This window comes from Corapipo altera, unplaced genomic scaffold (genome assembly GCF_003945725.1).
Source record: "Corapipo altera isolate COAL_440 unplaced genomic scaffold, ASM394572v1 58, whole genome shotgun sequence".
Taxonomy (NCBI): Eukaryota; Metazoa; Chordata; class Aves; order Passeriformes; family Pipridae; genus Corapipo; species Corapipo altera.
Genome location: NW_020884898.1, coordinates 178,005 through 195,658, shown reverse-complemented (window position 1 = coordinate 195,658; position 17,654 = coordinate 178,005). Strand labels below are relative to the sequence as shown.

General features: G+C 39.7%; 1 protein-coding gene across 10 annotated transcripts in view; it reads left to right on the top strand.

Annotated features, from left to right (window-relative positions):
* IMPG2 (interphotoreceptor matrix proteoglycan 2) overlaps positions 1-17,654 on the top strand; it is a 61,409-nt gene that overhangs the window by 16,743 nt on the left and 27,012 nt on the right. For 6 of the 10 annotated variants that reach the window (XR_003528526.1, XM_027648569.1, XM_027648570.1 and 3 more), the window contains 3 exons: positions 653-819; positions 9,140-9,171; positions 9,264-9,287. Coding sequence is in view for 9 of the 10 variants with exons in the window: in XM_027648569.1 (XP_027504370.1) it covers positions 653-819; positions 9,140-9,171; positions 9,264-9,287 (223 nt within the window). In the remaining variant the exon portion in view is untranslated. Of the gene's footprint in view, positions 1-652; positions 1,399-6,906; positions 6,975-9,139; positions 9,172-9,263; positions 9,288-17,654 lie in introns of those variants that run through there. The other 4 variants (XM_027648572.1, XM_027648573.1, XM_027648567.1 and 1 more) reach the window with 4 other exon arrangements.

Here is a 17,654-nt window from a genome sequence, read left to right as displayed (position 1 = left end):
GCATTTGTTGTGAGTGATTTTTAGAGTTCACCTTTTAATGTTATTCTCTTCTAGGACACAGGGAAAATCCTATCAATCTTCCTCTCTTCCAGTTATCCTGGATCACAGAGAGGTTCTTGCTTAAGGCTAGTGTGACCAACTGCTCTGATTGGCAAAGAGCACATGCCAGATAGAGATCGGGAGGTTAAAGCAGCCAGGATAGTACAAGATAATTTAACCCTTAATTCTCAATCTGACTGTTCATAGCTGTCCAGTTCTTTCTCAGTGGATATATGCAGTAGGGTTAGAGCTTGCCTTATTTCTTAGCATATTATTGTTTTTTCATCTTCCTGCCTTGTTTTTCAAGTTATTAATGCAACTATAATTCCTAAAACATATTTTAAATTCTGTGTAAAGATGAGTCCAAAGGAATTGTTCCTACTTGAGCCTCTAAAACTTTGAACAGTGCCACTATCATTCTTACAAATTAAGTTCCAGCTCTACTTTCTGTGAGGACATTTGCCATACTATTTTGATTTTCTAAGTTTTCTAATTTGACCCATTGATCAAAGAGCAGTTTCACTCAGTAAAAATACTATTGTTCTTGATGGTTATTAGGAAACTATGGAAGCACTCCTATTATACTAACACCAGACCTTTCTTGTGCCTTCAGTGTGTCAGGAAACAGTGTGGGAGGTCTTCAAGACATTCTGGGACAGACTGCCAGAACGTGAAGAGTATAATGCCTGGATGAGCCTGTGTGAGGAAGGAATAATGAGTATCTTTGAAATGGGCACAAACTTCAGTCAGTCTGAGGAACACCGGAGTCTGATTGTGAAGGTGGGTACAGCACCTGCTTGGTGTTTTCTCATGGGTGAGAACATGATGTCCCACTGCAGTGTGGAACTTGGCATATCACAGGCAGTAATGTGGGGAACAGGTATGAGTATTCCAGCTCTTGGATGCATAGTTCTGAGATCAGTTCCAAAAGTTATGACTGATCTAATGGAGGGAGAACAACAGCGATGAAGAGAATGTTGTTTTCCATAAGTATGTTCCTGACAAGTAGATGGTGTCTGACACCTTGTCTGAAAAGGCAGCATGACATGGGTCACGTTGTGGCACATTTCCCCCTGTGGCATGTAGCTGCCTTCCTGCTCTGAGCTGCACACTGAGATGCCTTCAGTCCAACTGGCACTTTGAAGCAGGAAGCTCTGAACTGTATTTCTGATGCTACCAAGACATGGCAAAATTGCCTGTTTGATGTTCTATAGGTTTGTGTTGTCTTCACACTGCTGCCTGACTGAAATGAGAGTACCTAAAAACATAAAAAGCTTTGGTGTCCTATGAAGGTAATTGATAACATTGTCACCATGGGGAGTTGCAGAGGTTAAAATCAGAGTACGAGTGTAAAACAAGGTAATAAAAAAAATGTTGAATATCTTGGTGTATTGTCTGTTATTTCAGTTTGAGCAAGCTTATTTTACCTTAAAGATAACAAAAGGGGCATTAAGCCAAACTAAAGAACCCTATCTCAAATGAAATAACAAGATGTATTTTCAGGAGTTTGTGAATTTTAAAATTAAGTGCTTAACTTTGTATTCATCTGAGATACAGCAGATAGCTTAATTTCTCTGGATAAAAGGCTGTCTTAAAACGTATGGTGGCTTATGGACTTCCTTAAGATTAGAGTGGCTTCTACTTTTGAAAGCTAATGGATGAGTAGTTTTATGAAACTTATGATAAGCCTTAAATGTGTGATCCTATAGGATCAGTGATTTTCAGCCAGTGTGGGCACACTGACTTTTTTCCCTTCTGTTCTGTTATGGACTTGTATGCTAGGAATGTGCACTAAAGAATGTGAATATGAAACTGTTGTGGATAATGAAAAGAGGGTGTTTTGTTTGTTGTTTTTTTTTTTCTCCTGAGCCTGCATGTTAGTCTTCACAGGTGATGCCAACCAGTTTGCTTCTGTGACGTGTGATGATGCTGTTATCTTTAGAAGACTTTGCAAAGAGATTGAGAGAAATAGAATTCATTTGATTTGATTTTTTTATGTGTAGAGTGCATGTATCATTGTTTTATGTAAGATTTTGGCAGTGAGATGATCTTCAGTGGCAGCATATTAAAAGAAATCAAAATGACTCTTGCAAAGAGGGTGATGCATCTATCTTCCCACTGCTGCTCTACCTTTTTTGGGTATGGCTCTGCAGCATTACAGTGGAGTCAGATAAAGTATTCTGCGTTTGATCTGGTTTATGTGTCATTTAGGTTTCCTTTTTCCTGTAGATGGATATATTCCTTTCAGCATTGCAATATTCTGGAAAAAGACTGTTCATCCTTCTATTTGCTTTAAACACAGTTGGTAAAAGGTGACAATTGTTGGGCTGATTTGATGGCAGACTAGTCAGTGATAAGATGGATTGAATGCTGTCACCATTGTGCTCCACATAAAATGTCACAAATCTGTCAGGTGATTTTTTTGTTGAAATAAAAACCTGAACTCAGTTTAACTTTGAACCAAAGACTGAAGGCAATAGCACTCTCTCACATCCTCCAATCAGGTACCTTCAAAAGATCCAATGGCGTATTTTTGAATACATAGGTCAGTGTGTAATTGTTAGCTCTAGTACTGACTCACCATTCTCATCTGTGCTCATGCACAAAATTTTTGTCAGTGTGAAACCTTTTAAAGTTCAAACAGATCCAGTGAATACATCTCTGCTTTTAAGAACATCCTTCTTCCTACCCTCTTGTTCTTTCCACTCTCACCAGCTAAGTTGACCAAGTTGTGTGGTCAAGCCTTTCCGCTGTTTATGAGGTTTTGTTTCCCCCTCATTACAGCATGTTCCTTCATTTGTTCATGGTCAGCTGTTGCCATTTGTTTTTCCATTCCTTAGACATGATCTCTAAAGTGCTGAGTACTTCTTATCCAAGGGCTGCCATCATGTCACAGTGCACAGTAATCTGTAGTGTGCAAGTGTGATACATGTGAATAGTCCTCACTCTGTTGCTTAAAAGGAAGATTGCTTCTGCCTGGCACTGTAGAAAAGCAGCATACATAGTTAGCAGTAGGTTTTTTTGTTTGGTCATTACATGCCTCATTAAATACCACTTCTCTCTAATCTTCCTCTGCTCTCTAATGTCTGTAAATCACCTGTGGTTAATTTCAAGAGTTTAGTTCAGAGCATGCAGCTGATAAAAGTAATCCTGCTTTTCTTTTGGCATATATTGGCTGCTAGTGGCACATCATTGCTCTACTGCCCCTTTTATATTGGGCATGTTGGCAGTTTCTGGCAGTCTTATTTCAGAGTGTCTTTTTGCTTTACTTTTTGGTAGATAGCAACATGAAATTTAATTTTTAGATGTCCTGCATGCTGTGAATTTTCCCTTTGCCTCTCTCTCAAAGGAAGTTCAGCGTAACTAAAAATTAGGAAAAATAAATCTGTGGGGTTTCCAAGCTGAATCTCCTTCCAAATCCATAGTAAAATGCAGCTTAAAGCATGATATTGAGTGCTTCCAGGGTAAAGTTCTATCTGCCTCCCGCATTTCCAATGTGGGCATGTATTATGGCAAATCCATCCTTTATGGCAAATTACATGTCATAATTTCTATTCTCCAGACTTCAATCAAATTTCAGAAAATAAAGTTTTACTGAGTTGCTGTTCCTTATGGATCTGATGACAATCTACAATGACAAAACATTGAGAAAAGGTGTAGTGAAAAATGAAGAATTAAGGGAGCTCCCATAGCTTAATCTGTTGAACTATACCTGCTAAGGGCTCATATACAGCCCCAGGTGTATAACAAAGCCTATCTGACAGTGTTGGGCATATGAAATGGGACAACATGGATTAGGTTATGAATCCTTTTCAAAGGAAGCAGATCTGTGTGATTTTTGGTTTCTGGTGTGAGAGAGATTTGTGCTGTGTGCACATTTTAGTGGGTCTGAGAGCCACGAGTAAAGCTCAAAGTTAGCCCTGGAAAGGAGTTGTAGCACAGCTTTGTTTGAGAACCAAAATGCAGTTTGCCCAGGAATCCCCAAAACTGTGATGAGAGGTGCTAACCTACCAAAAAGCAGCTTGAAAAGCTCCTGGGACAAGATACAAACCCCGTGATGGTGTTGACTCATCAGTACTTTTATTTAGTATTGACTTTCCAGCCCATCAGCAGCTCCATCTGTTTCAGAGTATTTCCAGCACAGACTAACTGCTCAGTGACAGATTAGGGTAAAAGGGGCAGAAGACTTAGGATGCCTGAAGGGGCAGCATAACAAAACACCTCCTTAGCATGCTGCACTGGGCACTTAGCAGTGTAAAAGAAGTGATTTTGCCTGAGTTCTGAGAGCTGTGTTCAAAGATGGGATGCAGCATCCCAACGATGTAATTTGTAACCACTTACTCCCAGTGCTGTAGTTTGAATACCTCACAGAAGTAGATGATTTTGTCTTCCCAAGGTTCCTGCAGCAGAAAGACTCCTTCTGCAGTCTCTTCTCTTCCTTCTCTGTGAACTAACCATTGTCCTTCTCTGTTTAATCACAGAGTTGGAAGGGACCCACAAGGATCATCAAATCCAACTCTTAAATGAATGGCCCATACAAGGTCAAACCCACAATCTTGGTGTTATTAGCACCATGCTCTAACCAAATGAGCCAATCTCGGGGTCAATCAAATGTCCCAACCACAGTTTCCAGTCCTTTACATTTTTTTCTTTGAATAGAACACCTCCAGATTCTTCTAGACCTGGAAAAAAGCAGACCATGCCTCCTCTTTCACACTCCCCATTCCCCCTTATGGATGCAAAAAAGAAATTCCCTTGCCCTCCTTTGAGCCATAATGTCAGATTTCCTTCACCTTCTTTCTTATCCCTACACTTACTGTTCTCCTATTGACTTAGACTCTTTTAGTTGCAAGCTTTAGTCTTCTCTAACTTAAAAAGAAAACCCCACACCCTTTGCCGCAAATATGCAAATAGAATTATTACCTTTAGTTGCTTCTTCAAATCTTGCCTCATCTCTCTTCCATCTCTTAGGCAATTTCTCTGGTCACTCTGCTCCAGTTCCAGCCTAAATCTTCCTTTTTGATCTCTCCTTTGCACCTGACAGAGCACAAAAACTGTCAGCCATGAAGCCTGTGTTCATCTTTCCAGGCAGAGCTCAGAACTGATGCTTCATCCTCATCAACCCTGTCCAATCAGATCCTTTACTTTGCAAGTCTCTAGTTTTTCCTCATTTTCTGTGTTTTGCTCTTTGTTTCTAGATAGCACTACCTAACACACTTCTGTGTTGAAAGTTCACCTCTGCTGTGGAGCTGATTCCTTTTGGACAGACTGGAACCTCAGCTTGTTTCTGACACCATTCCATGGATCTCTAGCCTTCATTTCAAGTTGAACATGGTTAAAACAATATCTGTTCCACTAAGCTGTCCCTGTTATCTCTCTTCTTACTGTAGGCCTTATTTTTTACCTTACCTGTCAGCGATGTGCCTCAGAGCACTGCTCCCCATCCTTTCTTTCCCTACAATTTCAGTTCTGGACATTGTGATCCATTTCCTTGAATTATCCCCTGTGGCCTTGTCTTCATGAGAGCATGGTTCTGCCATGCACCATGGTGGGACAGGCAGAGAGAGAGTCATTTCTTGGTATGACTTTCCTCTTGTAAATGAAGTGTATATGTGGTGTTAAATCAAATATGCTTGGTACAATACTACACAGATAGGATTAAACTAATATGAGATTATTTCAGGTCTCCTTGACATTTCCTCCACCTTTTTCTCCTTCCTGGGATTACCTCCAAGATATTTTGTCTTCTATGCATAACAACTGTCTCTTAGGATCAGGCAAGAGTATCCTATATAATTGCTTTTCTGCAAGTTCATAAGTTGACAGAAGCTCATCCAGTTGGTACTATATGTGCTTTGTGGTATTGTGGTAGCTTGTATTCAGTGTTCTGGACTTGTATTAATTTGTGAAAATTTTGCATTATATAAAACTAACTGTTCAGAAAGGGGAGTGTTAGTGCAAATGACACAAAACTCAGCTCCCAACTTTAGAAGAATTGGTATAATAATAATGTTAGGAAGAGAACTAATTTTGTACAAAGCATCAGCCAGAGGTAGCTTCACTTAGTAAAAACTCCCCTTGAGCTTTGGTGTGGCTGCTGCTGTTATGTAGAGCTATTTATAGATCATTTCCAGTATTCAAAGGGTAAAGACATTAGCTAATCTTTGCAGGTCCATGTGCAGGAGGTGTGTTTCTAACTCTAGCTTCTTAATGATGGAACTGAGTCAGAGAGTTGAGGTGTTTTGGCAAAGGCTATTCTGTAATAAATGAAAAACAAAGCCAATATTAGAACTCTAGAGCCTGTGTCTTCTAATCAGGGGAAAAAGGTGCCTGTTCACAATGAAGTTGAAGTATGTCAGTGCTTGCCCACACCCCAGGCCGGAATGCAAATTAGACCTTTAATAGAGGAAGACAGTCACACTACAAACTATTGCAGACCGTGCTAGTTTAGCAATAGGGAATGCTTCGTTTTCACATCCTAGGTTGAAAAAACCCTACATTTAACAATATAAAAAACTAGGCTTATATTTCAGTCTGTAGGACTGATCCAAAATGTGTGAATCTGTTTTTCAGTCCTCTGAAGACTGTAGGAAGCTGAAGACTGGGTGTTCAGATCAAACTTTCCTTTTGAATTTACTGTAAATGCTAAGATTTTACCCCTGGCATAAAGCTGCAAGGTGGTAACTGTCTGTGTGCGAGCTTTACATTGGCATATGGGTTTTGATGGGTGGTGGTCATACTTTCATCAGATCATTTGTAATTCAAAGTTTATGCCTTTTTTTTTAAAAAAAGCTTTACAGCATTATATAGCAAACAAATATGAAGTGACAGTTTTTACCATTATTTTGCAAAGCTGCTGTTGAATCCAGTGGGATATTTCATCTGAGAAAACATGGTGAAAAGTCCAGTCATTTAAACAATGTAATCCTTTAAAGGTATTTTATTTCATGAAATACATGATTTGCAGTGAAGAGAGAATATTCTGTCCTGAACTAGGTGAATTAAGGAAAGTCCAGCTACCCTATGCAGAGTCTATTGTTCACAGGTGTAGAGTCTTAGTTTACTGTTCTGGATAAGAACTTAGTAATTTAATGCCCTTTTAAAAACATAAATGTGGAGATGGTGTGTAACGTTTGTTTTTCTAGGCCTTGGCTGTTAAAATAATAATTTGACATTTCAGATTTTGTTCTTAGAAGTTCATCTTTTAATTTATGGAATAGATAACTTGGAAATAACAAGATATGTTGGTTAAGTCCAGGGACCCAGGCTCAGGAAATCTGGGAGCCCTCAGCTCCTCAGGTTACCCTGCAACAGACTTTTCACCCAGGCACCCCTCACTGGGGCATCTTGCTCTAAGAGGATTACACTGACCTCTGCTGTCAGTGACCTTTGAGGACCCGTGAGTAAAACTGCTGGGTACGGACTAGCAGGTGGTATTGAAAAGATATGTGAGGCCTGTAATAACCAGGATTGTTTTTAATAGCACCTACAAACTGTCTTGACTGCCTGAGCGTGGAATAAAGTCTCCTTTTCTAAAAAACAAACACTTTTTACTTTATGAACTACTACTTATAGATAACTTTTCAAAATCTTGTATAGAGGGGATCAGTCTCTCTGTTCCTTGTAGATCCCAGTGCACTAAGGCTGAGTACAAGCACTGTATAAAGCAGTGTAATGACCCCTTAAAAAACCATCCAAAGTCCAGTATAGCTTTAGTGGCCCCAAGTTAGAGTTTTCACTGTAGACTACCTAGTTTCTGTGTTTGTCACTTAAAACTAGTCTTACTGGGTCTTAGTTTTTCATACTAAAGTATCTCCAGATGCTTCATTTAATGGACCTGTATAATAAATGTTGGTCAAAGAACATGCTAAAAAGCAGACTGACTGAACTTTGTGTTTTGGCAAGCCCAGCTCAGGCTGATATCCAAGCTACCTGCCATTCTAGCTGTAATCATACTTAATGTCCACAGATGTCCTGCAAAGAAGAGAAGGGTAGTCATTGACATGGCTCCAAATCAATAATGACTGAATTTTGACACTTCCCTAGAAAAACAGGTGAAGAGATAATGAGCAGGCTAACCTGCTCAAGAAGTCTCTTTTGCCTTTTCACCCCTCCTTCACAAGAAGAATGATCAGGTTACCTTGGAGTGACAATCCTTAGGTCACTGAATACATATGGGTGTTTTGCAGAGAAGTTTTCAAAGTGGAAATAGTATGTGTTGAGTTTATTGTATTTTAATTTCAAAGGAGATACTTGAGTTGATCCACTTTGTGTTGTTTTTACTGAAAAATATATCTGCATTGATCATATAAAGAAAGCCAGCCCAATAAACACTCTGCCAAACAATCCCTTCCCACCACTAAAACAGAGAAGCAGAAATGTTTCAACTGGACAATAATTTAAGTATTTTGTATTCTGTTCAGATTGGTACAGCAGCAGGATACAGCATTGTTTCTCAACAGCTATCATGCTGCAAACTGCTGATGACCTACTCCTCTTCTTGTGGCATTCCTCCCAGAATCTCCTGTGACTCTTATCTAGAACCAATGGCACTAATGCCACAAGAATTTTGATGGAAAAAATATGAATTGCATAGCTCTGCTTAGTCTTTATACACTAGTACAGGAAAAAATGTCATCCCTATCACTTGTATAACCATAAACAAAGTCGTCAGATTAATCCTCGTATGTTACTTTAAGATGTAACTGTACTTCCAAAAGATGATTTTATATCTATAGACAAGTAGCAGAAGTAATATTGTATTTCTGAAGACTACTTTCTTAAAAGGATCTTGTTGCTGGCCTCCTCTGGGTTGAGAGAATGTTGTACCTGTAGGACAATGCAGGACAATGTAGAAATACAGAGCATCTCTGACAAACGTAGTACTCTTTATAGTGTCTGATGTTGAGTTTCAGTTGTATTTTGGAAATGTAGGACATCTTTTCAGTGGGGACTTTGTTAATAAATTTTGAACTTAACAAATGAAAACACAGAGGATAGAATTATTTTGGCACAGAGAAGGAAATAAACTGCATTTCAATTCCTTTCACTTTATGTTACTCAAATATACTTAGGACTTGTTTGTTTGTTTGTTTTCCAGAAACTGTCCTATATAAAGGAAGCAATGGGCAGGTGAGTGTCTGTGTTCTCCTTGCATTTTATTCTCTCTGGAGATAACAACTGGTGTTGTGACATTTTGTAACCTTTTCTCTTTTCATTGTCAGCTCCTGCACTGATTGGGCATGTGGGTAAGTAATTTTCCCTTTCTAAAGGCTCCTAATAGGTCGTTTCTCTGGTTTTTGCTGCTGCTGGAGTTGATTTGTGCACTGAAGATGAACAAAATTCACCTTTGTGCAAAAGGGCACATAGAAAAGTACAGCAGAGAAATCTGATAGTTCTTGCATGTGAACCTCTGTCCTGGCGTGCTTGGCATGCTCAAAATATCTCAGCCAATCTGGGGCTTGTACTTCTGCTTAAGTATGTCATCACCTTGTTGACCATCAGGCTGTCAGGTGCAGATGCAGGCTATTTACCTGAAGAGGTTTAGTGGGGGAGATCTATTTCGGGAAAAAGATGTGTCCACAGCTACTTATGTTAGTGTTCTGGTTATCCTGCAAACCTTTCCCAAAGGCTTTCAGGTAGTTCTAGTCATTGTTACAGAAAAAAAAAAAAAGTTTTGAAATGCTCTTTTAAAAACAGCTTCTGAGAGATGTGTTCTGAAAACAGTTACGAGGGAATTGGCTACTTGAACTCCTCCCGCTTTTAACAAGGCAATAAACCCGAAAACTGGTCTGATTTGTGGCTTCTTTGTACCAAAGTGAACCTGAACTTGACATGTTATTTTCATGTCTTTTTGAACTGAACAGAAAACCAGTTCAAATTATTATTGCTTCTTTCCTACTCAGAACGTAATCTAAGCTGTTATTTTTAGGGCAATTCAAACCCAAACAACCTGGTGCTGAACTCATCTGAAAAACTGGCATGTTCAATTCCTTGCTTTACAGGCTACATAAAGCTATGATAAGTATGCGTAATTAATTTACTGGGAAGAGTAATAACTTAACAGAATTCTAAAAAATCCCTCAACTTCCCAATCAGGTATCCTCATAATAATTTCATAACAACACTATATATTAAAATTAATAACATGAGATGATAAGGGCAAATGTGATCCCTAAAAGATTGGTTTCTCTCTGTCCTGTGGAGCTGAATGCTCCTTTGACAAGAGCACTCCCCAGAGCCTCCAGGTCAACTGGGTAGCATACATGTCTTCTGAAGAAGTTTGAGTTTGGAAGCCTACTGCATCCATGTGTATGATCATTCACAAAATCAAGTAAATGTAGAGACATGCAGGAAGTATTGGAGTCACTGCATGCACTGGGCTAAACCACAGAACAGTGCAAAAAGCCTAGCATTTTCAAGGTGGGTCAGAGTGATTGATGTACAGAAGCCATCTTACCAAGTGTTTTGTGGCAGGCATTAAAGGGGCTTCAGTAGAAAATTGGCAAACTTTTCCAACTCAATTCACTGTGGGGCTGTATTGGATCTTTCTCAGAAATACACTGCTTTTATCCCAGTGTATATTGCTTCAGACTGTTTATAGCTTTAGGATGGGATCTTTATAATCACCATCAGTTTATTTGGGTTTAATATATCTTTTCCTCTAGAAGTTTTTGTTTGTCTTGTGCTTGGAAACTGTAGTGGTTTGTAGCATAAAGAGCATGATACAGGACTGAAGCAGTGAGAGAAACAGGTAGATTTGCTCTGGGTGATGGAGCATCAGAAAGAAATTAATATAAATTATTTTGGCAATATTAAGAATCCAAACTTATTCTCAGAACATTCTGGACATCTTAGAGCATTTGTGGTTTAAGATGTGAAGTCTGTAAGCCAGAGCTGTATAAAAAACAAAGCCATGGTCATCATGGGTAGATGTCTCCTCTAACTTCAGATGTCTTCCATCAAGAGCAGTAAGTGAGCCATCTCAGTACTGCCAACAGCTCATGTTATTATTTCCTGCAAAATTAACCTCCAGCTACACATCAGAATAAAATGAAGACCTTTTAAAAATGTTCTGTAAGAAGTCAGAGTAAGTACCCAACCCAGAATCACCATCAGCCTCTAAGGCAGCATGGGAAATCCAGTGTGAAGTCCCTCCTGCACAGGAGAGGTGAGTACAGTTCTGCCATTTCCTGGGCATTGCTGTCCTTACCTGCTGGCACACATGTGCAGAGAGAGGCTGGTCCAGTGCAGGGCACTGCTGGGGTTTGAATGTGGCTGATTTGCCACTCAGCTGTGTCATCTGTGTCAAAATAGGCAACTGTTCTGGTATTGTCTCAAGGGATGGCAGGACTATTCTAAATATCTAGATATCCAGGGTATGATAAATATCTAGATATCCAGATGAGATGTTCAGGTGAGGTACCCCCATTGCCAGGGAGGGACAGGCTACTCCAGATGATGCCTAGAAGTGGGGGTCTAACAGGAGTCTTTGCTTTGTCCTCTGGTGAGTTCCAATGTCTCTGATACTGTGCAGAAGCAGTTACTTCACTTTGGAAACCTGGTACTAGGCAGATTTCTCAGTCTGTTTTCTCACTAATAAGGACAGGAAATTTTGCAGTAGAGGTTCATGTTCTGTAGCATAGCCCCCACAAAGAAACTAAAAGAGTACTATCTTTTTATGAGATTTGACCAATCTACTGTTTCCTGTGAAACTTTTTTTTTCTTTGAAACAATTTTGTAATTTAGGGCTGACCTGGAATGGTAGACAGGCCCTTGATATCTGTTGTTCATTTTAACTATACTACTAGATCAAATCAAAACTACGCTGAAAGCTGTGAACAGCTATAGAACTGCAGCTATGACTTAAATAATTTAATACAACTCATATAATCCTACCTAGATGTCAACACTGTGAATCTCTCTCTAGCTGGAAAAAGCTGATTTCAGCTAGTTCAGTGCTAGGATAGTTTTAACGTAGCCTACAGAAAGGTGTTTTGTACTCTTGTAATTTAGTTCCCAGAATAACTCTCAATCCGGCATTACTGACAATTACGCAACAGCAGGATGAAAGTTTGTTCCCGTAAGGTTAGTGCGCTTGTTCACACGGGTTGAATGCTCAGGTACCCTGGCCTTTTAAGGAACTGAGGGATTAAACTGAGTACCACTGAGGAGAAAAACCTCAAAAGGAAAAGTAATATAATATGACACAATCCAGATGTGTACACAGCAACCCAGCGGACATTGTGAAGGTTTTGTCCCAGATGGAAGTGTAGAAGTGCTACGTCAGACTTTTACTGAAATTCTGTCTCTTAATGTTGGAGTGTGTGTCATGACAACAGGACAGCCCTTTTGTCTAATTCCTAAGCCAGACCTTGAGAATCAACCAATGGCAAAGGGCAACAGAATTGTTGTGGTCTAGAAAACTAGGGCTTTTATACCATAGCCTCACTTCATTTCTGTAAGCACAATAACATACTGAGGAACAGATCAAGAGTATAATAGGATAGTTGAAAAGGATTAATATAATGCATTACTTTTTCACTTCTTCAGAAGGAGCTCTTAATGTCAAATTAAATAAATAGAGGCATGTGACCTTTCTGATGGTACTTGCTGATTCTGAACTCACTGAAATTAGTCTTAGTAAATCATTTCAAGACTTCCTTTGTTCTGTTCATGTTCTCTGCCTTGAGATAAATTGGCAAATTTACGATCCCTATTTCATCAGTGATGGCAGCAAAGGTGGTTGATGTATCAACTCAGATTTTCTACTGTTTATCTAAATGTGCTTTATGAAAGAAAAAGTTTGTCTTCTGTGCTGGGATCATTTCATCAGTTCAGCAGTTCTACCTGCAGTGAAGTAGAAACATACCTGAGCTTCTTTACTGTTTGCATGTGGACTTGGCAATGATGTTGCTTGTTTCAGAAATTTTTTATTATCTGCACAGCTTTACCACTTGTGAAGAGTTCCACACTGCTCCTTTTCAGTTGTGTATTTTCTTTTGTGCTCCCTACTGTCTGTTAGCAAATTTGAAAGGTTTGTCCTGCTTTAATTAAAACAAAAATAGATCAAAATTCAAGAACTACCTAAATGAAAACTAAGACAAATGCATGTACAATTTGAAAGGAGAAGAATCTGAATACAAGGCTCAGTCTTGCATTCTGAACTTGAATAAAAATACTTCTTAAATTTCATAGTTAGTTCAAGGCTGTGTAATTAAAATATTTAAAAATGAGAAAATCAGACAATAAAATGATTTTCCCTACTTTGTGTAATATGAACGTTGAAGTAATATTGTTCAAGAAAAATAAATAGTTGACATAGCAAATTAGACTTTAGAACATTCAAATTGATAAACAATGTTATAAATAATTGAAAAACTGATGGATGTCCAGAACAGGTAGTACAAATCTGAAGATGTTCAACCACAAAGTTAAACCTTGAGGAGAAATGTAGAGAAAAATCTAATACCTTTTGTAGAATTTCATGGGGAGCTGTGAAATGGTATCACTGGTGCCCCATTTGACAGGTTCAGAGTGTTGTTTCTCCTCAATAATGCAGTATGGCTGCACATAAAGAACCTGTTTAGGCTCTACAGTTGTCTTTGAGTCAATGGAACTCTGTACATGCTTTGGTGGACTGGAACCTACCAAGTCTTCTCCTGACATGACTGATGTCACACAGAAGTACGTACCATGGGGTTTGAAAAAAGGGGAGTGTAGGCAGTGTTTGTGAACTGTGTTTGCTGTATTGATATGTATAGGCTGTCCATAAGCACTGTTTGTTTCAGATCAACTTCCGAGGCTCTTACGGATCTTGTCTTACACCTGCCTAGATCCTGCTGTCTATCAGAGCTGTGTGATCTGAAACCAGGTGTTTCCCTCAAAGAAACACAAGTGCAGTGTTGTTCGTTCTGGTGCTTAGACAGTCTGCTTGTGTGTATTCCTTCCTGCATCTCCATACATATGTGTATATTTTTATATTTTGCTTACTGCTCAGCCAAGATGATCCAGGGCATGACTCATGCAGGTAGGACAATAGAAATTACATTTCATATGTCTGTGTCTCAAATTCAAAATAAACTCTTGCTAGAATACAGTCCCTCCACCTGGAGTGGTTTACTTGTGTAGGTAGAGTTAAAAAAAAAGTGTGGGCCCTGGATTAATCCTGGGGCAAACAAAAAAAAATCCTTTATATTTTAAGTTATGTAACTGAAGGGGAATTTGAATCTATGTTTAGCTTGAAAAGTGATGTGTTCAAACAAATCAGCGTATGCGTTGCTATGTGCATTTTGAGTGATTTCCTTAGAGATGCCTAGTACTATTGCTGCTTTTTTAGGAGATCAATAAAGTGGGCATTTGAAAAATTAATATGTTAACGGAAGTAGAAGTCTAAAAAAATGCATGTAAAAAGAAAGCAAAGCTCACCATTCTGGTAAAACCCTGAAAAAAACAACACTGTGCATAAAGTGAGGTTGATTATAGCACAGTTTCTTAAAACAATATTTTGTCTTCCTGAGAAAACGTAATAACTGATAATTTGACCAAATTTGATACTTGATTGGTCTTGTTTCATTAGATTGATTACGGTTTTACTAGGTGGTGTTTAAGCCCTTGGCTTTTAATTTCCAGCCAGCTGTGCACTAGTATTTTGTCAGAAAATTGGGTAGCTCTTGAGGGCTTGTATTTGAAAGCCCCTCGGTGCCAGTAAGCATGTATTACCTAGCCTTGACAAAGAGTGTGGTCTGTTGCTGCTTAAGGAGATGGGTTTGCTATGCAGCCTTAACTCTCACCTTGACAGTGGCCTTAGTCTCACCTTGATTTTCAGCACTGTAATGGTTGCCCTATGGCCTGGTTTGGTCTGTGGTTGTCACCACATGGCTAACCTGGTGCTTAAGGTGACATTAATGTTGGAGAGCTGCCATTTGTTGGAATCTGTGACAGAGAGAGTCCTCTGGGACCTTTGAAACTTGGAGAACTTTATTTTTATACCAGTCTATAACTAATAATCTGATCTAGAAGTAGTACTCTAGAAAGCTAATTTTTTGCTTTCTTATTTGCCAACTCCTTCTTCTTTGGAAGTGTGATTTATACCGTAGCATCAGGCAAAGCATCACCAGCCAGTCGAGAGAGGTAGTTGTCCCACTCTGCTCTGCACTGGTGCTGCCTCACCTTGAATATTGTATGCAGTTTTGGGCGCTGCAATATAAGAAAGATATTAAGCCATTAGAGAGTGTCCAAAGGAGGGCAATGAAGATGGTGAAGGACCTTGAGGGGAAGCCCTATGAGGAGCAGCTGAGGTCACTTTGTCTGTTCAACCTGGAGAAAAGGAGACTGAGGGGAGACCTTGTTGCAGTCAACATCCTTAGAAGGGGAAGTGGAGAAGCAAGCACTGATCTCTTCTCTGTGGTGACCAATGATAGGACCCATGGGAATGGCTTGAGGCTGCGTCAGGAGGTTTAGGTTAGGTATTAGAAAAAAGTTTTTCACTCAGAAGGTAGCTGGGCACTGGAAGAGGCTCCCCAGGCAAGTGATGACAGCACCAAGACTGACAGAGTTCAAGAAGCATTTGGACAATACTCTGAGGCACATGGTGTGATTCTTGGGGATGGCCCTGTGCACGGTTAAGAGCTGGACTTGATCCTTGTGGGTTCCTTCCAACTCAGCATATTTTGTGATTCTGTCTGTTTTTTCTTGTCTGCTTTGAGGATTTTTCCTCTAAAAACTCAAGTAACTTAGTTTAAATTTACCTTGTGGGTACACTGGCAAACACAACTGTACTGGGTGCAGGTGCCCAGGTGCTGTCAGTAGGGACTCCCTGTGAGGGGAGACCGGGGCTGCCCCACATTGGTTCCAGCTGGCTTTGACAGACCCACCGCAGGGCACAGCTGGGCCCTACACTCATGGCAGTGGTGCCTCAGGGAAAACCTGTGTGAGAAAGGGCAAGGGCATGGCACAGGGAGAGGAGTAGGGAACAAAAAGAATGAGAAACTGGCATAGGGAATGCCAAGGTCAAAAGCACCCTACCATGGCAAAGCAAGTATTCCCTGAAGCCAAGGGAGGGCTTAGACTGGAACAGGCAGAGCATGTGCTGGGTAGAGGAGTCAGAAGTGAAGTTGAGCCTGGGTGGAGGATAAGTGGTGTTCTAATGTCTGGCAGTTTCTCACTATTCCAACATACTTATATGCAATAAATCAATTTTCCCCAACCTGAGTCTAATTTGCCTATGGAGGTAATTGGTAAGCGACCTTCCTGTCTTTATCTTGACCCAGAAACTTTTCACCTTATTTTCTCACCTGTCTTGTAGAGAGGCTGGATGAGTGTTTGGCCCTTACCCAAGGCCAACCCACCAGAGAACTAGGTGCTCAGTTGGTCAGATGGTCATTTTGGTCCATTTGAGATGCCCTGAGTGCAGAAGGCTGTCAGTGATGATGTGGGAACTGTGGGTGACCTGTGCCCTGTGGGGCAGTAGCTGGAGATCAGGAGTGCCTGAAGGCTCCTCAAAATATACTGGGCACCAACCCGTGGGCAGCTGGATTGAGTCCTGTGAGTCTCAGGTTAAGATCAGAACTTACCACAATAAATCATGTTTCTCACTGCCCCCTTCTAAAGAAAAGGGGGCTGATACAAGACTCAGCTAATTTTTGTATATAGGTTTGAACTGAATAGAACATTGCAAATCCCATAGCAGACTTTTTGCTGCACATCGCTTTGCTTTTGTTGAGTTTTTATTCTGACCCTAGTTACACTAATCAGTTTGTAAGAAATAAAATATTAGACTCACCTCTGCTGAAAAGTAGAATCATACTTGCTTCTGAACATTAAACATGCACTAAAATGCTTTTTTTACTGATGCTGTAATTTGGTGAGACTGTAATCTAATTCCTATTGAAATTGGTAAAAGAAATGCATCCTGGAGCTGGGTGAACCTAATTGGAAAATATTTCATCAGACTGATCTATTGCAGTTCTAAGATAATTTAGACTGATTTAGTTTTCTTGTTAAATATAACAAGCATTCTTAAAAAAATATCCTTAAGAGAGGTGATCTTGTCTGTTATACTTGCTAGTAAAATTTTCCAACCTTGGAAATGATTCCAAGATTTACTGAGGTTGTCAAAGAATTGGTAGAGAGTTATCTTGTGCTGTGCTGGCTGAAAACAGGTACCAGTGTCCACGAGATGGAAGCAGATACAAATAACTACATTTCAAAGCTTGCATATTGCTCAGCTACTTTAGTTGTTTAAAAAAACGCATGAAGGTACTGAATAAACTCTTGAATAAGCATTTTCTGTTTTATCTGTAGATTGTTTTATTTTTTGCTAATGTAATTGTTGTGGAGATCTCACCCTGTAAGTTTAACATTCCCTGAACTATATTTTGGTATAGTTAATCATTTCATGCAGGACTAACCTGTGCCTCCTGGGAAAGGATGGGTGAAAAGATTCTTAAGTAGAAAATTCATCAGGTTTGACTTCAGCTCTGTTTATTGGCAAGCCTAATGTGTCTGTGAGAGGTAGGGGGAGAGACTGTTTCAGGCATTTAACTTAGTGCAATTGTCATGTCTTTGATCATATGCTGGTGCCCTGGTATCTGTAGTGTGTAACTTTGGATCTG